This window comes from Argopecten irradians, chromosome 16 (genome assembly GCF_041381155.1).
Source record: "Argopecten irradians isolate NY chromosome 16, Ai_NY, whole genome shotgun sequence".
Lineage (NCBI taxonomy): Eukaryota > Metazoa > Mollusca > Bivalvia > Pectinida > Pectinidae > Argopecten > Argopecten irradians.
The window spans coordinates 6,222,196-6,246,646 of NC_091149.1; the positions used below are offsets into that span (position 1 = coordinate 6,222,196).

Sequence of the window (24,451 nt, forward strand, 5' to 3'; positions counted from 1 at the left end):
TAACCTCATTTAAAATGTATACTATAAGATAGAGGACTATTTATAGCGCAGCATCCATACATGGTGTCATAATATTTAACCTCATTTAAAATGTATACTATAAGATAGAGGACTATTTATAGCGCAGCATCCATACATGGTGTCATAATATTTAACCTCATTTAAAATATATCAAAGTAATAAACTGAAGGAATATTTAGAGCACAGCATCCATACATGGTGTCATAATATTTAACCTCATTTAAAATGTATACTATAAGATAGAGGACTATTTATAGCAACATCATATATACATGGTGTCAAAAACTCTTAATATTAAACCATATATCAAATTAATAAGATGAAGGAATATTTACATACACATTCATTTAAGTGTCATAATATCAAAACACATTTCAAATCAATAAGATTGAGGACTATTTACACACAATATCCATGTGTCATAATGTTAACCCATATTTCAAATTTATAAGATGGATGACTATATAAAGTACAGTATTCGAATATTTCAAATTAATAAGACGAATAACTATTTACATACAACATCTATACAAGGTCGTATCATCATTGTCTGTATGGAATCTTTCAGTCTGTGGACAGCTGAAGTTTACCGGTTCTGCTGGAGTAATACAATCCCCTCTCCATCCGTCCAAGTATCCTAATAATGTCTACTGTAAGTGGACCATCCAGGTAGACCCAGGTAAACTCATTCATCTGGACTTCACCTATTTCCGGACCGAGTACTGTTATGATAAAGTGTATGTGTACGATGGGCCGGATCTGATTCATCCGTCTAAAACGTATGTATCTATAGTTTTATTTCGTATGTAACATTCAATTGTGTCCTTCCATTTATTTGTCTATGACTTCACAAACCTCAATAATATTGAAAATAGTGCTTGAAGATGTCCAAACACCAACAAATCATAAACTATATACATTATTTGAACAATAACTGGGGTATTATCGTGTTTATATTATCTGACTTACACAAAAATGCACATAAAATACTTTAATTTGGTGCATGCACAATCAGTACTTAATTTCATATAGGGCATAGTGCCTAGGAATTTTTAATCTATTTCAAAAATATTTTATCTTGAAGTAAAATTAAAAGCTCTAACTTTTCAATGGTGGTAATGGTGTAAAGTAAGTAATTTTTGTAACTGAAGAAAAAAAAGTTAAATAGTCTGTGCACCTGTTTTTGATAGAGAAAAAAACCATGTACCATTCGTTAGCGGTGGAGTATCTTAAAGTAATGTAATTTCATATGTAAACACATTTCTATTGGTTAAACTTTTGAGGTTATTTTTTTGCATAGCCTGAAATAATCATGCGTTGAGTGTTTCGGCGTCAAACACGGATAACTTTTTCACAGGAAATTTAAAAAGCGGAATAGTTATTAGCAAAAATAAGCTTTTGCCTGAAATATCAATACGCCATAAATGACTTTTTTTTTTAAAAATTAGTGAAAAGGGTGACAGCTGATGCCTAATCAGTATTTATTAAAGTATATAAGATATTCCTAATGTCTCCGTGTCTATAAAGAATATCTTTACTCTTTTCTTCATTTATGACTTCATATACTTCATATCTCAAAAATATTATGAATAATGCTTAAATGTCCCAATTCAGATTCTTTTATTTATCTTTACGTATATATAGGATTTAAATGAGTATTTATTTCATATGAGATTTTATGAAACGGGTTATCTGAAAAGATTGTTTCTCTTTTTTTACTTTTGTTCGCCAAGGCTCGCAAAAATATAAACTTATCGTTTCATAAAATCTCGTATGAAATTAGCTGAAATATCGTAGCTCAAAAGACTCAAGATAGAAAATGGTGTCGTCGAAAAGCACAGTAGGTTGGTACGTACATGTATACTCGTTCTAATATGAAATAAGCACAAATTTCAGATATAGACTACAAGTCACATTTTGGAGCATTTCAACGTTAAATCCGAATCAATCGAAGGTCGCCATTTTGTTATGACGTTTTCAAATCCCGACGTCACGTCATTGTTTACAGACGTAAACCATGACGTCATAATGAATTAAGCCATTAAAAATGACTTATGTAAAAATAGTTTAATGCTTCCCTATGGAGAACCTTATAGTTAAAGAATGTTCGTGAAACTAGGCCAAGCATTAAGAAAATCATAAATGTGCCGTCCCCTAATCGTCTTACCTTTATATTGATAGGTATTGTGGTACAAGCGTGCCGACTGACCAATACTCGACTTCAAATGCCATGGTGATCACGTTCGCATCGGACTATAGCTCGTCACTACAAGGATTCAGCGCCACCTACACGGCAATCGATCCTGCTGACCATCGTAAGTATTACTGTCAGGTCGTCAATCAAAGTCAAGTCAGCTTGTAGTCAGGGTCATGATGCAAATCAGAGTCAGTTTGGAAGTCAAGGTCATGATGCGAAGTAGTGTCAGTTTGTAAGTCAAGGTCACGCTAAAAAGAAGTGTCAGTTTGTAAGTCAAGGTCACGCTGAAAAGTAGTGTCAGTTTGTAAGTCAAGGTCACGATGCAAAGTAGAGTCAGTATGTAAGTCAAGGTCACGCTACAAAGTAGTGTCAGGATGTAGGTCAAGGTCATCAATCAGTGCCAGCTTGTAGGTCAAGGCCGTGATACAAAGTTGTGTCACTTTCTGCGTATGAAGTCAAAATCAATATGTTACTTACTTATTAATTTTAGCTGAGAAGAAATTTTAAAATAAATTGTAGTTGTCTTTTAAAATACTTGATGGTATGCAAAGACGGGTTGATTACCGTACGACCGACCATTTGATTCATGACATAGTCAACACCTTCATTACTACAAGGCACTAAAACATCAAAAGTGTATATACGAGTTCATCTAGGCGAGGGGAATACAACCCTATGGCTTATACGGTTGGAGAATTCATCGAATTATATCTTGCTGATATTAGTAACATGTTTCATTGATGTAGGTCAATGCAATTTATCCGGAAACCGCATGGTCGACTTAATGTAACATTTTACTCATTTTGTTTATTTGACATTTGTTAATCATTTTTGTCATTTTTGTTTCTTTCCCTGTCAACATGCATACAATTCTAGTTTATTTAACATCTATTAAGGATGTATTCTTCTGAGGTTTCAGTCCCATTCAAGTCTCGTTTCGACAAAGATCATAGAAATTTTGAGATTTCAAATACAATTTATCAATATCTGTAGCAAGTTGCCAGTTGCAAATTTTGTCAAAAAATTGCAATTCCATTTTTAGTAGATTTTTTTATACGGGGATTTTAAGAAATGAAGCCTTTGGCGAATATTTTGATATCACAGTTTTACCATTTTTTACTTAAATTGTTTTTACTTAAACAATCACTGCGCCAGCATTTTTAGGATTATCGAACCAATTTTTGCAGTAAATCATTACTAGGTTCAGAGTAATTCAAATATTGAGCATTAATGTGTGAAATGATACACTTTTGTCACTTTATTTTTTATATTTAATGGTAATTTGTGCACTTTTTATTTTTTACTCAAAGATATTAAAAACTAACAAATATTTAAATGCGGCAAAAAAGAAAGCACACGGTCCCCCATTTTTTGCCTGATTTAGAAAGAACATTCCTTTCCCTATGCACAATAATGACAAAAGATTAATGCAAGAACTTTTCCTGTAAAAGGTTGAAATTGACAAAAATCGCTGAAAATGGTTCTTCTGTATTTTGTACCTTAAAATTAAGGGGTAGGGGTAGCATATGGTGTTAATGTGAGGGAAAATACGAGTCAAATTAATTTTTACTAGTATATTTTTAAAGAAGACTACTTGAAAACTAATTCAAGAAACATTCATACATATCAAACCCTTTATTATGGCTTCATCTCTCATTTATATGGTCAAAACGGCAAAATTCCCATAAAATCCGATATTGTGTCAACAATGTAGTTTTGAGTGACAATAGCTCAAAAACGAGCACACGGACATATGACTGAACTCCTATTTCCTAAAATCTACACAAACAAAAGTTTGATACAAGAAAATTTTGACTTCTCAGAGGAGAACATACTTAAGCATTTTACTATTTTTTCTTGTGGATGTTAACTTGCATAAGATCTTAGTTTATTTTACATCTTTAAGCGTTTTACTATTTTTGTCAGTGTCAACTTCCATAAGATCTTGATTTATTTAACATCTATTTAGCATTTTGCTATTTTTTTCTTGTAGATGTCAACTTGCATAAGATCTTAGTTAATTTAGCATCTATTAAGCATTTTACTATTTTTGTCAGTGTCAACTTGCATAAGATATTAGTTAATTTAGCATCTATTAAGCATTTTACTATTTTTGTCAGTGTCAACTTGCATAAAATATTAGTTTATTTAACATCTATTAAGCATTTTACTATTTTTGTCAGTGTCAACTTGCATAAAATATTAGTTTATTTAACATCTATTTAGCATTTTACTATCTTTCTTGTGGATGTCAACTTCCATAAGATCTTAGTTTATTTAACATCTATTAAGCATCTTACTATTTTGTTGGTGTCAACTTGCATAAGATCTTAATTAATTTAGCATCTATTAAGCATCTTACTATTTTTGTTGGTGTCAACTTGCATCAGATCTTAGTTAATTTAACATCTATTAGCATTTTACTATTTTTGTCAGTGAATGTCAACTTAACATAAGATCTTATTTTATTTAACATCTATTTAGCATTTTGCTATTTGTTCATGAATGTCAACTTGCATAATAAGCTCTTAGTTTATATCACCTCTATTAAGCATTTAACTATTTTTTTCTTTGTGGATGTCAACATGCATAAAATCTGGTGCACGATGTCTTCGCAACAACATATTTGAATTTCACTTTTACGAACAAAGTATTCTCTTCTTTCAGAATGTGGCCAATTATATCACAGCGATTCATCCGGGTCTTTCCAGACGCCTAATCACCCTTCAAATTACCCAACCAACACAATATGTACCTGGGAGATCGAGGTGCCGGCGGGGCAAGTTGTTAGGCTAGAATTCGACATTTTTAAGACTGAAACATGTTGTGATAAAGTTACTATTTATGATGGATCTTTGACAGGCGACCAACTGATTGGCAGGTAAGTTGGATATATGTTAACGATTTATAGCGTCAACGTACTGGTATTTAAATGACATCTGGTGATAAATGAAACAGAAAATAATCTATATAGGACAATCTGCTTATAAAAACCCCGCTTATTTCAGAAATGAGCTTATTAGACACTTATTAGACACTTCTGTTTGTTTCAGTTTTGGTGGTTCTAGTGTTCCTTCCAATGTGTACTCTATCGGTAACACCATGACTGTTGTGTTTTACTCTGATGTGTCCTGGACGTATTCCGGATTTAGTGCAACATACACCGCACAAAATACTGCCCAACATCGTAAGTACCGCACAAAATATTGCACAATATCGTTAGTACCGTTAAAAATACTGCACAACATCGTAAGTACCGCTCAAAATACTGCACAGCATCGTAAGTTCCACACAAATGATTACTCAACGTTGTAAGTACCGCATAAAACACTGCAACAATAGGAAGTAGCGTACACATACTGCCAAACAACTTAAGTACCGCACAAAATACTACCGCACAAAAAACTGTCAAACATCTAAAGTACAGCACTAAATACTGCCCAACATGATAAGTACCGCACAAAATATTGCCCATCATCATAAGTACCAGTCAGAATTCTGCCCAACATCATACACGTAGGTATCACACAAAATATTGCCCAACATCGTAAATACCGCACAAAAAACTGCCTAACGTCATACATTGTAGGTACCGTACAAAATACTGCCCAACATCGTAAGTTCCCAACAATTTTTTGCATGACATCGTACGTACCGCACAAATCACTACTCAACATCGTGAGTATTTCCTTAGGATTGTAAGAATCTCCCATCCTCGATACTCCAGAGGTTACTATAAAAAGTCGTTATATCCATCCCTTGACTACATGTATGTGCTAATGAAACTGAAGGCATTTCAGCAAAAGGGGAGCTGGTCAATCACAGACCTCCTTAATTCAAAGCCGTACATTGTACCGTCATTCGATGCTTTTGATTTACATTAAATGACCAAAACACCTTTCTCGTCTGTTGTCGCACACACAGCCTTCCGATTTCTTATAACATCGTCCACGACTGCATATCACAATAGTTATATTTACTCCTGGAATATCGAGATTGGATTTTTTTGTAAGAAGGCACTTGCTGCAAATAGATCTGAGGATTAGTTACAGATTATGTATATTTATATATAGATTATATATATTTAAAGTATTCTAGTGTCTGTTTCATACGTTTTCGGGGCTTAGATGAAATCGGTAAAACTCATACTCTACATACTAATCATTACAAATAGAGGTAATGATATTCAAGTGATTCAAATCCTCTATATCGATAGATTTATCACAAACTCTTACTTTCTACACCTGGCGCTGACACATCCCTTAAACACTTACTCAGTTTCTCATGATCATGCAGCACGATTTCTCAGGCATCAAGATGTAAATATTACTCATCTCGGCACAATATGTCTCACCTTTGAAAGATTCCTCACTTCTTGTTTTCATTACCCGGTTTTTAATCTTGCAATTTAATTCTAATTCCATTAACATATCTGGTATTAGTTTATCCACAGAGGAAGTGCATGCAGTCAAACCTCGATTATTCGAACTCTGATGAATCGAATTTCTCACTGTATCTAACTTTTTGCTTGGTCCCGAATTTCTTACCTATATAGCATTGACGACATGTACACAACGTTCACAGTCTTATTCCAACAATGAATAATTTGAAATATCGATGTTTCTAAGTTTTTCTGTTGGTCCCTTGAACTTCGGTACTTCGTTTGACTGTATGTAATATTGCTATGTTATTTGATCACTTTCAGCATGCCCACAAGAGTACCTTACGGCTCCTTCCGGTAGCATCAGTAGTCCATTGTATTCCTCCGCGGAGACTGTTCACTGCTCCTGGCTGATAGAGGTCGCTGCTGATCATATTGTGCTCTTGAGCTTTACGTCATTCTCCGTGGGAAACTGTAAAGTTGTCGTGTATGATGGTTCTTCCTCATTGGACAGAATTATCGGAAGGTATGTCGTCATCATTTCATAGCCTCACTTTCATATCGTAAAAGGTTGCGGTTTTACTTCTTCAGAAATAAATTACTGCAAAACCAAATGGACAAAAGATGATTGGGTTCTTAGGCAATTAAATACAGTCAGGGGCAAGTTGTACTGTTCTCAAACAACTCCTGTTCTTTTATCTGAACATCAACTATTCTTTCTTCCAAGCGTCTGTTTATCCATTTACAGATTTGACGGAAGTTCGATACCAGCCAATCGGGTTTCGACAAGTAATCAGATGCTTGTGACTTTTCTCCCGGATGTGAATGATCAATCTGTTCAATTTACCGCCGATTATTCAACAACCACGGTCAATGGTAATATCACTTTAGATATTCTGTAGAAAGTAAATCAATGTTAGTTATAATGCTAAGGAATCATTCAACTAACTTCTTTAATACTTTGGCTATTTAGAACAGAATTGAGGTAAACACATAATATATTATATATATATACATCACATTGACTATGAAAACACATAATCAACGCTAGTATAACTTATTCACCCCTGACAACACATTAGACTCTTCTAAATAAAAGACTAGACCAGTCCAATATGAAATTTCAGGGATGAATCTGGTCTGATTCATTAGAAATACTCCACCGCCGACAGAGCATAAGTGATATTCGTCATTTGAACAATAATTGGTGTTTAATCATGTATATATATATATATATATAATTAACACACACAAATTTAATATAAAATAATTTATTTTGCCTTTGGTGCATGGGCAATCAGTACTTCATTCCCCCCATAAAGGATATAGTGCCACGCTTCTTTTTCGGGATGCAATTACATGTAATTATTTTTTATATTTTTAACTTAAAATAAAATAAGAAGCTCAAACATTTTAATGGTGGTAATGGTGTAAAGTTAGTAGCTTTTGTAACTGAAGAAAAATACTAAATCGTCTGCTTTTGTTTTTGATAGTGAAAAAAAAAATTTGTCAGCGGTGGAGCATCTTTAACTGCTGTTTTGTCCCTTTTGGTAGACACCAGTAATGCATCTCAATAAGCTTTAACTTATTGACCCCCTGCGAACACATTAGGTTCTTCTAACTCAAAGATTGGACCAGACCATTATGAAATTTCAGGGGTGAATCTGATCTGATTCATTTGGTGTTTTTTACTTCCTTTCGTAGACACCTGTAATGCATGGATCGACATGGCCATTGTGATTGACGCTTCAGCTAGTGTTACCCTCGGAAACTTCGAGAAACAATTACAATTCGTGAATGACGTCATACAGAGCGCTGACATAGATTCCGGATTATCGAGGATCGCCATAGAGACGTATGCCACTGGGATAGCGACATACAGTAGACTCGATAGTCCGTACACGAAACAACAATTATACAGGTTAATATATTGTTCCAGAGTTACAGTTGAACTCCATTAACCCTAACTCTTATAAGTCGATCTACCTGTCAAATTTCACGCATTGGACTATAGAGTCCAGATATGTTTGTTTGTTTGTTTGATTATTTTAACGTTCTATTAACAGCTAGGGTCATGTAGGGACGGCCTCCCAATGTATACAGTGTGTAGCGTGTGTGAAGTGCGAGATGTGGGTTTTGGGAGACTGCGGTACAAATGAAATTTTAAGTTTCCAGTTTGAAAAAGATAAACCAAGCGGATTCCGAATATAAAAAATTCTCCAGTTTTCTTGAGGAGTGTGAGAAAAGTTACAAAATTCATAATCTTAATGTATATTATGGAAAATAGAAGATTTACAGTATTCAAGCTAACTCGAATACTTTAATAACTCGAACTGCTACCCTGATTTCGTTGACTTCGTGATTAAAGTCAACGAAATCGAGGTAGCAGTTCGAGTTATTAAAGTTGAAAAAATAGTGAAATGAAAAAGAAACGATATACCGGTAGATGTAAATGTGCGCTAAATAGCAATTATGAATACATACGTACGTATTCATAATTCTATTTTTGAAATTATGCCGATATTTCTATTTACAGGAATGTCAGACATATCACTTACGCCTCGAGAGCCACCAACACAGCAGGTGGTATGGCCGCCCTTCTTGACTCGATCTTCGTGGCGGAAAATGGTGACCGGGCAGACGTACCCAATGTGGTTCTTTTGATTACGGACGGACAGTCGAATATCAACAACAAGTTCACAGTTTACATGGCCGAAACACTACGTAATAACAACATCACTATATACACGGTGGGCGTAGCTCTTTCTGACACAACTGAAATCGAGGCTATTGCGTCAGTTCCGGCTTCGAAGTACGCAACCGCGGTTAATTCATTTGATGACCTGGGTGGATTTGGATATGAACTCTTGAAAACTATTTGTGAAGGTACTTATAAGCATTGTACTTTTCATTGGAGCGTGTCACAAGAAATAAACAAAATGTTGCGTAACGATACTATTACATCTGCGAACGTATTGTATACACACTTTCTTTTGCGGGCGATTTATTTTCGCAAATTTCGCGACCAAGATCAATTTGCAGAAGTCTATCATAGACCATACTTGCACAACAACAAAAATCAGATACCTCAATTCAATTTTAAATCTGCGAAGCTTAATCTCCGCGAAACGGAAATCGCAAAATATAATAATCGCGAAAGAAAGTTAGTTTACGTATCGTTAATCGATAGAGGAAATGTTGCGTGCTGGGGTCACTTGTAGGTCGGTATCTAACATATAAACTCATTGTTTTGATTTCATAAGAAACACCAAGTCGATTTAGCTATTGCGACGTCATATAATTGTCAAAATATTGGGTTCCACAGGGTGATGTCATAAGACGTTCACTCTTTTTTGAAATAAGCTTAAATAGCAAATAATGTTATTGATTTTTTTTCTCAGGCAAGGTAAACCTAATGTATGTAGTATAGACCTTTGACTCGGCCATTCTCAATATCTTTCCAAAATTATTATCGATCGTCGTCTCTTAAAAGCTTAATACACAAATGTTTTCCTAAATTAAATCTCCAGCATTTTGGTCTCCCCTTTTCTTTATTTGATTTTTCATCAGATATCTTAAACTCCATTAAAATCTATTTGTATTTCTATCCAATGGGTCTACATAAATACATTTCTTTACAATGACTTACTATTAGGTGTTGGTAAAGAAATCCTTTAGGAGGATGTAATTATTTTTATTATATCGTTTGTTTTATTTTGTTTTGAAATACTAGTATCATTTAGTCTCTGTTCCAGTACTATAAATGCTAAATTGTAATGAAGGTCCATCATGTTTCCAGTACCTAGTTTCTATTAATATTCGTTCTAAATCAGCACTATATTCTCAGGTCGGACTGGTTTGGCTTCTATAACCTATCTTCTAGAAAAATTACATGGACATAGTTACTTTTCCAAAGCAGTGTTTATTATAATATATAAAAGGTAGTCGATGAACCTTTGCTGAAATGAGTGTCTATTTGTTTTAACATTATAGATCCAGAAATATCAAACAACGGTCCAACCACGACTACAATTACAACAACTACCACTCCAACAACTACAACTCCAACAACAACAACCCCAACAACTACAACTACAACTCCAACAACTACAACTCCAACAACTACAACTCCAACAACTACCACCCCAACAACTACAACTCCAACAACTACAACTCCAACAACTACCACCCCAACAACTACCACTCCAACAACTACAACTCCAACAACTACCACCCCAACAACTACAACTCCAACAACTACAACTCCAACAACTACAACTCCAACAACTACAACTCCAACAACTACCACCCCAACAACTACCACTCCAACAACCACAGTTACCACCCGAACAACTACCACTCCAACAACTACAACTACAACTCCAACAACTACAACTCCATCAATCACCACTCAAACAACTACCACTCCACCAATCACAACTACCACTCCAACACCTACAACTCCAACAACTACCACTCCGACAACCACAACTACCACTCCAACAACCATAACTACAATTACTTCTTCAACAGTAAACACCGAATCTACAACCACAAACACCGCTCCTACCACCACAAACACCGCTCCTAAAACAACAAACACCGCTCCTACCACCACAAACACCGCACCTACAACTACAAACACTGCACCTACAAACACCGCACCAAAAACAACAAACACCGCATCTACAACTACAAACACCGCTCCAACAACTACAAACACCGCACCAACAACTACAAACACCGCACCAAAAACTACAAACACCGCATCTACAACTACAAACACCGCTCCAACAACTACTAACACCGCACCTACAACAACAAACACCGCACCTACAACTACAAATACCGCTCCAACAACTACAAACACCGCACCTACAACTACAAACACCGCACCTACAACAACAAACACCGCATCTACAACTACAAACACCGCTCCAACAACTACAAACACCGCACCTACAACTACAAACACCGCACCTACAACTACAAACACCGCTCCTACAACTACAAACACCGCACCTACAACTACAAACACCGCACCTACAACTACAAACACCGCACCTACAACTACAAACACCGCACCTACAACTACAAACTACAAACACCGCACCTACAACTACAAACACCGCACCTACAACCACAAACACCGCATCTACAACTACAAACACCGCTCCTACAACTACAAACACCGCACTTACAACTACAAACACCGCACCAAAAACTACAAACACCGCACCTACAACTACAAACACCGCTCCTACAACTACAAACACCGCACCTACAACCACAAACACCGCATCTACAACTAAAAACACCGCTCCTACAACTACAAACACCGCCCTACAACCACAAACACCGCACCTACAACCACAAACACCGCATCTACAACACAAACACCGCTCCAACAACGGTAGATAACTACAATTCAAAACACTGCTCCAACAACTCGTTTAACCGCACAACACCGCACCTACAACCACAAACACCGCACCTACAACCACAAAAACCGCAACTACAATTCAAAACACTTATAACCGCAACTACAACCACAAACACCGCTCCTACAACTACAAACACCGCACCTACAACTACAAACACCGTATCTACATCTAAAAATACCGCATCTACAACTACAAACACCGCTCCTACAACCACCAACACGGCTCCAACAACTGTAAATATCACATCTACAACTACAAACACCGCTCCAACAACCACCGACACCGCATCTAAAACTATTGATACCGCACCTATAACCACAAACACCGCATCAACAACTAAAAACACCGCTCCAACAACTGTAAAAACCGCAGCTACAAACACCGCATCTACATCTAAAAACATTGCTTCTACAACTAGAAACACCGCTCCTACAACCACCAACACCGCTCCAACAACTGTAAACACCGCATCTACAACTAAAATCACTGCTTTAACAACTGTAAATACCGCACCCACAACTACAAACACCGCACCTACAACCACAAACACCGCATCAACAACTAAAAACGCTAATCCAACAACTAAAAACAACGCACAAACAACTACAAACACTGCTCCAACAACCACCAACACTGCATCTACAAATACAAACACCGCATCTACAACTAAAAACAGCACACCTACAACTACAAACACTTCAATGACAACAAGAACGACGATATCGGTAGCCAATGGGAGTTATCTGCACTTGCCGCCTGCGTGCTCGTGCGTGTGTAATGGGATTGATTTCTACACGTCCAATGGCTGGGAAATTCAAGAATGGATTCAACATACGCGAAAATCTCTCACGGTGAAGGTCGACAAGGACGGAGCCGGCGTAGTGGAAGCTCTGAACAGCAAGCAGATCTCGATGTTCGTCATATCACCAGTGACAGCCCTATTTCTGTGCATAGTGGTATCAGACTTTTACTTAATTATTAAGTATGGTGTGCTGATGAGAGAAGATCTTTTCAGAATATTGAAGATTTCAACACCACAGATCAAATCTTGAATTTTGAATGGAAACTCCAAAAGAACTTTTTTTTTTAAATATCTATATATCTATATTAAATCACCAAAGAAAAGCTTATTGACAGTCAAATTGATCCTAATTCAAAACTTCGATTTACAACAGGTACATTTATCAATTAAAAATTTTCACGGATATTCATTTTATGATCACATTAATTTGTTAATCATTTTTTAGTTTCAAAATCGTCCTGCTACCTTTTAACAAAGTGTTTTAACTTTGAATAAGGTTAAAAGCAGAAGTTATTATATTGGAGATTTTTAAAAAGCTAAGATTTAGACAGGTGACTGCCAAAGGGTTTGTTAAGATTTGAATATTCTGTATTTGCACATTACAGAGTTATCTGCCCTTGCTGGAAGGCATTGATTTTACGTCAATCTTTATTGGTGCAACGTCGTATTTTTCGTGGAAATCGACGTAATTTGTGCTCATAAACACATGACGTCACTATACCTTCCCACAAGGGAAATAACTCTGCAATATGCAAAGACGGAATATTCCGTCTTTGCATACTACAGAGTTAGCTGCCTTGCGGGTAGGTATCGATTGTTACGTCATTATTTTATGAGCGTAAATCACGTCGTTTACTTTGAAAAGTATGACTTTACGCTCGCAAACACATGACGGCACAATCAATACCTACCCGCGCCGCAAGGGCAGATAACTCTGTAATATATGCAAAAACAGAATTGCAAAGCTGTTTCGCGATTTATTCTTTGAAATTTTTTTCGCGGGGGATTATTTTCAAGAATTATGTCTATAGCCTTTCAAATCGTCATTCACGCGACAAGGTCTGATTTGTTAAACCATGATTTAGGTTATTTTTTGTGAATTTTGGAGGCAATGGAGGAATCCGCAAATTTAGCGAAATTAAAACATCCGCAAATCACAGCAAAAATACAGTATATTATGTAATGAAAACAGATAATTTCTTTAAAAATAAATGCACAATATTTTATTATTACAGTTTTTTGTACACACTAAAAGTTTCAGTTTTTGATAATAAAGTGTCGATTTTAATACACACCGTTTGCTTGTTTACATAAGCTTGGAATAATATTGGTTCTTTTCTGAAGAATTTTAAACAGCGTTTTGTTTTTAAAGAAAGACGAACAATTTCACGTGCACACAGTTGTGAATCAAACATAATAATAATTAGGCCGGATACACTGTATGGTGACAGGATCCGGCCCCGGTTGTTTGGTATCTACTTCCGGAAAAATCGTACCCAAAAATATGAAAGGTGTACGTGCTAAATCGCTTCAATAACTCGACATTATTTTTATTTGTTTATCGAAACATATCAAAAATTAGCGCATTGGAACCTTTGAATTTTTATGTGTCCCACAATTGTATATGAAAATGAGAATAAAGTCTCCTTTATTGTATTCAAACATGTACCTGGATCGTATTTCCGTACAAAATTGAGAAAAATGCGTGAAAATATGAAAATATCTCAGATATCGGATGCATTCCATTAAGATAAATGTTGAATGAAGAATAATAGAAGAATAATAGAACAAAAACTATCTACAACTTCAAATTGATCGTAAATACGTCCTTTGTCCCATAATCGATGATATTTAGTCAGCAGTTTATGGCTTAAGTGTACGTGTTTGGTACGCACAACATTCCGGTTTGGTATAGTCATTAGTATACAGTTATATATACGTTTTCCCAGCTACCGCTGATCTTCAGGTGATGTTTAATGAAACATCTAAATCATTTAACATCTCATGAAGAACAGCGGCAGCTGGGAAAACGTTAGAGATTGCAGATTTGTTTTAGTTTTTTTTTTTCTATTTAAAGTCCATCACAAGGATATTCAACATTTATTTATTATATACATATATATTTAAATGACCTCCATAGTATAATAACTATTGAGGTCAAAATTTTCAGATGACAATAAAATTCTACATATATTTCGCACTGAAACAAACAGTGGCTTCTATTTTTCAACACAGATAAATTACAAGCCAATGAGATTTGGCAATAGATAGTGATATTACCAACTCAATCAGGCTTTATAAGGAACTTCCTTATACAGGCTCTTTATCAATAAAGGAACAGACGATTTAGTATTTTTCTTCGGTTGCAAAAGTTACTTAGTTTACACCATTGCAACCATTTAAACGTTTGAGCTACTTATTTTATTTCAAGATGAAAATATAGAAAATAATTAATTGCATCCCGAAAAAAATCCTTTGCATTGTCTTATCTATGGAATGAAATACTGATAGCGCATGTACCAATTTAGGCAAAATTAATCATTTTTATATTATTTTTTGTGCCAATTTGACATATATATACACGATTAAACACCAATTATTGTTCAAATGAAATGATGGTATCGTTTATGCTCTGTCGGCTGGCGGCGGTGGACCCTCTTTTAAAAGTGACCTTCAAGGCAAAATAATATTACAGGAGGTATTTTTTAGCGAATTTCAAATTGAATGGAAACACATTGGAATTTAATTGTGAAAAAAAATGCGTAAGATTTCAGTTTGCGGAGATAATCTTTCGCAAATTTATATTGCGATCTCTCAACTACATACATTGAACCGCCAAAGACACCGCCAATAACACGTCCAATCCGGTCACATTATACTGACAACGCGCAAACCAGTCGTTCCTCTCCATGGTCGTTATTAGAAGTAGCAGAAACTACCACTCTTTTAAACTGTGGTGTATCTTAGCCAGGGGACAGAACCATGAGCCTACCTCAAAGAGCTCAACCGAAGGTAAAAAGTGATACGGTATCAAGGTAGATGTTAGAAAAAAGAAGGGAAGTTAGGACGAAGGGAAAAGATTATATCCTAAATTAAGTCGTCTTTTACGACCAAACCATAAAGGCAGCAAGTACAAAATGTACCTGCAGGGCAATAAAAGCCATGGTCGTTTAAGGCCGGACTCTCGTGTATGTCGCGTATGAGTGTTTTGGGGGAGTGCAGTATGTTTGCGTTATGTGTCTTTGTATATAATAATAACTCAAGAATACCTGGTCATATTATACTGACAACGGGCAAACCAGTCGTCCCACTCCATTCTTGCTGAGCGCTAAGCTGGCAGAAACAACCACTTGCGCAGGTGCAAACATGACCAAACGTGGGGTGGTGTAAAAGATAACATAAGAGAGTAGAAAGTATGCTAGAAAGAAGAGAAAAGACAATAGTCTAAATTTAGTCGCCTTCTACGATCAATCAATCGGAGCAGTTACAGCAGGTACAATTTTAATACCTTACCTGCAGAACAATGAATGGAATAGAGCTACACTTATGTATCATATGAGGTAGTAAATTATTGTAATGTTACACGGTTAAAACATTTGAGCCATGGCCGTGAACGGAATAGACATCAAATTGTATATCTAGTCGATTTTTATCATCATGCAATAGGGGCAGCAGGTACAATTGTAACGCTCCACCTGTAGGATAGGGAATAAAGTTCCAATTACTATCATAGGAGGTAAAACAATTGAGCAAAGATTTTGCCGCCAGTAGAAGAATCAGTAACTAAAGTTACAGTACTCTAAGTATAGAGCCACAAGAGCCACCGAGCGCATACTAGAACTATATAACGTAATGGAGATTTAATAGAATGCTTCTTCTGCTTTCGCCATTTGGGTATCCCCAGTCGACGTTCCGACTATTTTGATACCTTGGGTGAGTGTGCAAATAATGTGAGAATAATTGAAGAAAAACAATGTATTAAATAAATAAATAATGTGCTAGTATTTTAACCAATTCAATTAAATCGTATTATAATGGAGCTGGTAGCAAATAACATTCTTAATTTTCTACAGTCAGAAATAATTTTATGTAATTTAGGCGATGATGAAGTGGTAAGGATACGTGAATTTTCAAATGATTACAATTTTGTTGAACGGATATCCAAAATCTTCCTAATTTCCATCAGTTTGGTTCTAGTTCTGTCCCAATGTAGACTTTCCCCCCAGCTACCCAGAACAATTAAAAATTATTTGCACTCCATGCTTCTTCAGTGCGTACTGTCACAGGGATCTGACACGAAAATTTTAAAGATTTTCACCATCAAACACAGGACCAGACGAATTAGTATTTTTCTTCAGTTACAAAAGTTACTTACTTTACACCATAACCACCATTGAAAAGTTTGAGCTACTAATTTTACTTCAAGTTAAAAATATGAAAAATAATTAATTGCATCCCGAAAAAAATCCGCTGCACTATATCCTATATGGAATGAAGTAATGATTGTTCATGCACCAAAGGCGAAATAAATTATTTTATGTTATTTTTGTGTTAATTAGGCATATCTATACACGATTAAACACCAATTATTGTTCAAATGATGAGTATCATTTATGCTTTGTTGGCGGTGGAGTATCTTTAAACAAAAGTATACATATATATATTATAGTATCTATAATATATATATATGTATACTGTTTGTTAAAAATTTTCGTGCCAGGTCCCTGTGCGTACTGTCACATGTTTTTGTCTTTAAATGCGTGAAAAGTAATTGACTTATATCATCTCCTAGGCAAACACCATCGCTTCTATCCTTAAGGTTTTAAAGTAACGATCTATAGCATCTCCTTGGCGAACAACATCGGTTTTTTTCTTTTAATGCTTTTAAGTTTTAAAAGTAACCGGGATATTATATCTCCTTGGCGAACACCACCTAGTCTGTTTTTTTAATCTTTAAAAGAACATTGATGTTTTAATGATGGAATGTATTTAAGCAATAAACTGTTACCAGATTGGACATACAGTTGATATGAAGCCCATCCGGAAGGAAGATAAATAGAATGGCGCCCGTTAGGGCGCCATGAATATTTATCTTTCGGACGGATGGGCTTCATATCAACTGTATGTCCAATCTGGTAACAGTTTATTACTTATATTTCCATTACGATCATTCGAATTCAAAACTACACACGTATATCCTTTAAATTTCCCGCTTGCGCTAGTGTTTGACGTCACCAAGTTCAATAGACGGAACAGCAATAGCATCAACTTCTGAATATAGTTCAACACAAAACGGTTTGAAACAAACGAACAAATGAAAATTATGCGATGACGTTTTTTTAATACAAGTGATTTTGTCAACACGATAATACATTAGATTTCATAGACTACACAATTTAAAACCACATTTGACCGTTATGTTTAGCGTAAGTATACATTGAATACATTGTCAGTGACGCGGCGGAAACGTTAGATATTCATACGCTTGACCAGATTGGAGTTCATAGCCAGATATTGCCCATCTGGTTTAACATAGATTAAACGGGAAAATTAATGTTTTAATGATGAAATGTATCTTTTTGTGAATATTTTTCTGTTAATGAAGCATATTAATTGTGTAAATGGTCTCTAGCAATTCCTTGGCGAACATCATTGTTTCTGTTTTTAATGTTTAAAATGCCACTGGCCTATAGTACAATAGTTTCTGCCATTAGTGTTATAAAAAGTAAACTGGTCTGTAGCAACTAGCAACTCCTTGGTGAACACCGCCCTTTTTGTCATGAATGTTTTAAAAGTAACTGGCGTAAAACATCTGCTTGCCGAACACTGCTGTTTCTATCTTTAATATTTGAAATGTCACGGTCATATGATATATCATTGGCAAACACCGGTGTTAATGTTTTAAATGTCTCTGGTCTATATCACCACCGCTTCTGTCTTTATTGTTATAAAAGTAAATGGCATATAACATCTCCTTATCGAAAACCACTTTTCCTACCTTTTAATACTGTATAACTTCACCTTGGCGAACAACATTTAATCATATAATGACTATCGATGTTTTCACAAGGTTTAACTTGAATTAAATTTTATTTGATTTCTTATGAAACAGCATTTGTTTGCGAATTGAAAAAAATCCAAAATCATTCTCATATTTTTCTTTGTAACGTTTTTTTTATAATAATGGTTGTGACTGATATGTTTAATTGGTAGATTGCATTGTTCATGTTTTATTTCCAGACTGTTTCGTTTATTCTACCTAATATAGAAATGCCCCCAGTTTGGACCGTATCCTCATTATTTCATAGTGTATGGTTGTACAATATTAATATCAAATCTTAATATTTACATTGGTATGTCAATACAGAATCGAAAGATCTTTGTTTAGATTTTGGATCAAATATGGATGTATAAATATGAATATGAAATTCATTTCAATATCGTATATATGTTTGTATATCCTTTGCTTACACAAATGTAATGTTAATGTACGAATCGTTCGTACGAGAGTCGACCGAATCAATCGATGACAAGCATTTACTAGTCAAGATAAAATTAATTTATTTTGGAATAGATTTTCTGTTTCTTCGCCATTTGTCTCTGCAGTTACGCAATTTCACAGTTACCTTAGTCCAATTATTTTCTTCGACAGCTAAAATAATAGCTAAGTAATTATTGCAAAACCTAGACATTAAGTGCACAAACGTTTACTGTACTCCAAACACAATAACACGCACACAAAAGATTTACAAAGCTGTAGTGGCTTCATGGACGTCATATATATCGACCCGACAAAACATGAATGATGTAATATTGAAGTTTTTTTAATTAAAAGTTACATGTGCCCTAACTGGGTAAACAATTTGACATGCTATTTGTTCTTGAGTGATATATTGAAAACCATTCCAGTTGATGAATTAAGCTATGAAAATTATTCTAATGGACAAACATGTATGAAGCTTTATAAGATCGCAGCTCTCTGCGCGGCCGAAGGCCGCGTAGAGCGAAGCTCTACTAACCATAACACGTGTGTGAGCATATATATAGATTCCAATACACTCCAGTACCCCTTGGACTTTGAATTGTGTCCCGCGGGAAAAGTCTCGCGCCTCCATGTAGGCAGCCATGTTTTAATTCTCGTTATCAGCACGACGAGATTTGAAATTTCTGTACTAGAATAAATGTGTTATCAGTATACGCTTTCAAATTACTGTAAGTAGTTTTAATTTACACATATACAAGAACAACGCAATAAATGTAGTTGTCCAATATATACTGTGTATGTTCTCAAGCGCATGGCACCGTCAGCAGTGACGTCACAAAACCTGACGCCAAAGATGACGGTACAGATTCGCGCATATTTTTGATAGCATGGCATGTTGCCAAGTTTTCTCTGCATCTGATAAAAACAAGTTTGAAGTATATTGAACTATTCCATTTAGATTGTTTTGAATTCTGTCTAACTATCGATAGTATTTGCATGTCAGTGAAATATTTTATTGTTAATCTCGTAGAAAAATATAGAAGATGTTATAATCTTTTACATGTAGCTGCGCTCTTCTGAGGCTTTGCCTTAAATTCATATTAAGGGCGAAGCACTTGTAATGTAACAGATACACGAAAATATAAGAAAAAACACAATCTTCAAAATTCAATCCTATACACTGATAACTTCAGTTTGCGGCCGCCATTTTGTCATACATATGGGGAGGTTGTACGTTGCTCCGGTACTTGTCTCCCCAGTAAATATATATTTAACTAGTGCAAATGCATAACAGGAGTAGTTAAACATTTTTTATTATTTTTTAAATAATAATAATAACACTTTGAAAATTAAAAGCTATGTAATGCGACAAAATATCCACCAAGGCGAAGATGAGCACAAGAAATCATGACGTCACATAACGTCAACAAATGGCGCGAAATCATAGGATCCGCATACTCGGCACCCTATAGTTTAAAGTGCGTCCTTTTATTTCTAAATTATGTCTTCTACATGAAATAGAAAATAAAATAAACAAGTAGAGCTTCGCTCTTCCCATGCCATGCATGATTCATATTAAAACATCTGGCTGCACCCTTTAAGGCATTGCCTTCAGTCATATCAAACTTTAGTTGTATCACAGATTATTTTTTTCACTGTAAAAGTTCTTGTCTATGTGTTGTGTAATTTTAGATGTAAACCTACCCGTAGTTCTAAGCTGCTGATATTAAAGTGATCGTAACCCTGGAAATTTCGTGGCGATATCTGAGTGATAAAATCAAATATGTAAGTAGGTCGGTGTTTTTCTCTCCCGATTCTTCAGTTTTCAAAAAATCAATTTCAAAATAATCAATATTGAAAAAATAAAACAAAATATCCTAACCACACTTTTATACAATCTACCGTAGCACAGGTGGAGGACGTGTGGAAGTATACTGTATCAGACACCTTAACCACTTGTCCACCTTAACTCAATGCGCATGTCCAGAAGTGGAATGTTGAAAACACAATATCTCCCAACATTCATTGCGGTCCCAAAATGAGGAGGAACGCAATGAACCCATGGCATACAAATTGGTTGGGACACATTAACCCAATTGCAACATCTCGGAGAAATTTTAACATCTCGGAAGTTTGCCGGAAATATCTCCGTGATGCTTCGGTTGATATAACGAATCGTCCACCATGACCCAAAGGTGCATTCGATGTGGAATTAAGGACATCTTATAACCATATGGTTTCTAGGGAAGTAATATATCATTACAAAATGTCAATAGCCATTTCAACGTAATTCAATTCAGTGTCACAGTTTCGCCGTGTGAATATCGACGGAGTCCCTTTAAAGGTTTCGATAAAGCTTTAGATAGGCTCCATGTTAAATGGCACCTCTATAGTATATAACGATCGTGAAGTAGAAAACCGGTATAGACTAGGCCGATAGTCATTTGTAAACACTGTGTAACGATTAGATATAGCTACAGCACAAAAGACTTCAAAAGACAAAGACCATAATACAAATAGATTTTTCGGTTTTACCTGGTAACTAATGAGTTTGTGTTTCACTGGTACGGAACAACAGCGATGACATAAGTTACCGTGTACATGGGGAGTTTTCGATTATACGGTTTGACTGGTTGGACATAAATGTTCGTTTATGAATTAAAGACAGACCAGATTATTTTAATTGATTCTTAGACGAACCACGACAAAGCCCTTAGGCTTGTATCAAAAACTGAAGGTACTGGAAATATGAACACTTTAATTAATAAACGCTTGAACCGATTGTTCCGAATAAACGAAAACTGTCACGGTGAAATCCTCGATACTCAAGGGGTTACGATCAATGTCATTATATCCACCCATGTGTTGTGTCTTAGACAGTAATACTGCAGGCAACAGAAGATGCAGGTAATTTGGTCACTCGATGTATATCAAAATGTACATCTTATAACAGTACACTGTAGATAACTACGTGGTTTTTAAGTCGGGCCTCGTTCTCTCTATAATCTTCCAAAAACCGTCTCTCCAGACCTGTGATTGTTTAGTTTATTTTTCTTCTGAACGAATTCAAATTTTACCATGAGATGGTAAAGGGGTAGATAACATGACAATGATAGTAACCCCAGAGTATCGAGGGTGACATATTGTTACAGACCAATCGCAACATTTTCGGCAATTTTCGAAAATGTAACACGATAATTTCTGAAGATTGTCGAAAATTTCTCCGAGATGTAGCGTTTGGGTTATTGCTACTCCGCTTGAGGCGTAGCAGTTATAATTAATTTCAGAAGCAAATCACGCCATCTTGCAGTTGAGTGCAGGATAGCCATGTAGAAAGAACGCTTGAATCAGACGCTTGATCCGTGTGTTACAAGCATTTGCCTGTTTAACTAATATCAAAATGAATCACGGAAACATAATTGAATCTGCTCAAACGGTTTCGACGAGTTCCACCTTTTGATATAGCACTGCTCTCTGGCCCTACACCAGGCATCTATCTGTCATAATGTCTGAGTCTGGTGTCAGGACCAGAGTATCTCGGGCTATTAAGCTATTTATAGATTTTCATATTAAATAAAAGTTCCAAATTGTAAGGCCAGAAACAATATCAATGTGCCTTAAACTCAAGTATAATTAAATAAGATAAAAAAATAATAAATACATAGATAACATTGGTATTTTTAGACTGTTACAGAAATGCATATTCCTACATTACCCTACCTAATCTGTATAACAAAACCTACAACCTATTCTGTGGTGGCTTGCAAGAAGCCTTCTCTTTTTTAATACCATCAGAGCATACGTAATCGCTCTAGCCAGGGATTTAGTGTACAGACGAAGTAGAAGATGCGTAGGTGGAGGATGTTGTACCGGACAAGTGTAGGAGGAAGGGAGGCGATCGGATGTAGCCCATTAGACCTATAGCCTCTTCATCTGTCGTCACAGCTACAAAGTTGGGAACCCTATTAATTTCATATATATATATATATATATATATGCATCAATTGTTTGTATCAGAAACGTACATGTAGTAGACAAGTCACGTGCTTATACCTCATTCATGCCATTGGCCGAAATATAGAAATGTATTATGGGTAACTAGTGATCACGTGATTGTATGTTAACTTCCAAATATAGTGATAACTTGCTTGCCATTTTTCGGAAAAATTGATTTTAAATAGCCTCCAAAATGTTATTATATATGGCATGTTTATCGTTTTGAATTGCGCATACGTACTGTTTTACTATTAATAATGGACTGAAATGAGTTATAAAACTGTCATTTCCACGATTTATCTATAAATGATATAATGTGACTTAACAAAGTCAATAGGTCTAACCGTCTAATCTAGGATCAGCGAAGATCGGCTACTCCCGGCTAAATTCGTAGGATTTAATACTTGCTTTAGGTTTCAGAACAGATGAATATAACACAAAGAAAATGTGATCTCTGTCAAAGGGCTAAATTATATATATACTAAATACCAGGCCAGAGAAATAACTATATTTGGAAGTAAATTAAATGCACAATCGCGTGATCAGTAGTTACCCGTAACACAGTTCCATATTTTCGACCAATGGCATGAATGAAGTATAAGCACGTGGCTTGTTTTACTCCGTTTTAATACAAAGATTGCGTGTTTTGTACCATTATAGGGAAAATTCCCCGCGGATAGTGATTTTAGTTCCATAATTTGAAATTACTAAGCAATATTATCATATCATTGTCTAATTTCCATATTCTTTCTTGGATAAGCTTCCGCGTAGCCCACTTTGCTGTGTGTAAATGTCTGAAACTCTGCTGGGTGTCGAGTCGAACTACCAAACCCAGTCACACCAAAAATGCGAAAAACCTATACAATCCGGACAAAATGACATTAGAATTTCTGATCTGTCATCATTTGCTGGTTTTCTTACAAAGCACTACATTAATTTATGTATGCACCTTTTTGTAATATATACCCTCTCAGAAAAGTGAAACCCTGCGTAATCCGTATAAAATGACAATTACATTGATCTGGTTATACAGTTAAAAAAAACTGTATAATCCATGTCATACCCAGAAATGTTAAAACCTGTACAATCCGGACAACATTGCAATACGGTTCCCAGGTCAGTGCTC

The 24,451-nt window shown here is 35.6% G+C and overlaps 2 protein-coding genes across 2 annotated transcripts; both read left to right on the top strand.

Moving 5' to 3' along the window:
• The first annotated feature begins 5,320 nt into the window (after positions 1-5,320).
• Positions 5,321-7,501, top strand: LOC138310864 (exoskeleton protein RP43-like). Its single transcript, XM_069252196.1, has 3 exons — positions 5,321-5,405; positions 6,924-7,125; positions 7,348-7,501. The coding sequence occupies exons 1-3, from the start codon at positions 5,321-5,323 to the stop codon at positions 7,499-7,501; spliced, it is 441 nt and encodes a 146-aa protein (XP_069108297.1).
• Positions 7,502-8,281: 780 nt separating this feature from the next.
• On the top strand, positions 8,282-16,294 carry LOC138310865 (mucin-2-like). Its single transcript, XM_069252197.1, has 4 exons — positions 8,282-8,520; positions 9,136-9,485; positions 10,938-11,897; positions 12,017-16,294. Exons 1-4 carry the CDS (start codon positions 8,327-8,329, stop codon positions 13,093-13,095), a joined length of 2,583 nt encoding a protein of 860 aa, XP_069108298.1. The 5' UTR covers positions 8,282-8,326; the 3' UTR covers positions 13,096-16,294.
• The last annotated feature ends 8,157 nt before the right edge of the window (positions 16,295-24,451 follow it).

Coding starts and splice junctions, on each gene's coding strand:
- LOC138310865 (XM_069252197.1), top strand. CDS start 8,327: ATGGCCATTGTGATTGACGCTTCAGCTAGTGTTACCCTCGGAAACTTC. Junction 8,521..9,135: donor ACGAAACAACAATTATACAG/GTTAATATATTG, acceptor TTCTATTTACAG/GAATGTCAGACATATCACTT. Junction 9,486..10,937: donor CTTGAAAACTATTTGTGAAG/GTACTTATAAGC, acceptor CAACAACCACAG/TTACCACCCGAACAACTACC.
- LOC138310864 (XM_069252196.1), top strand. CDS start 5,321: ATGACTGTTGTGTTTTACTCTGATGTGTCCTGGACGTATTCCGGATTT. Junction 5,406..6,923: donor ACAAAATACTGCCCAACATC/GTAAGTACCGCA, acceptor GATCACTTTCAG/CATGCCCACAAGAGTACCTT. Junction 7,126..7,347: donor TTGGACAGAATTATCGGAAG/GTATGTCGTCAT, acceptor ATCCATTTACAG/ATTTGACGGAAGTTCGATAC.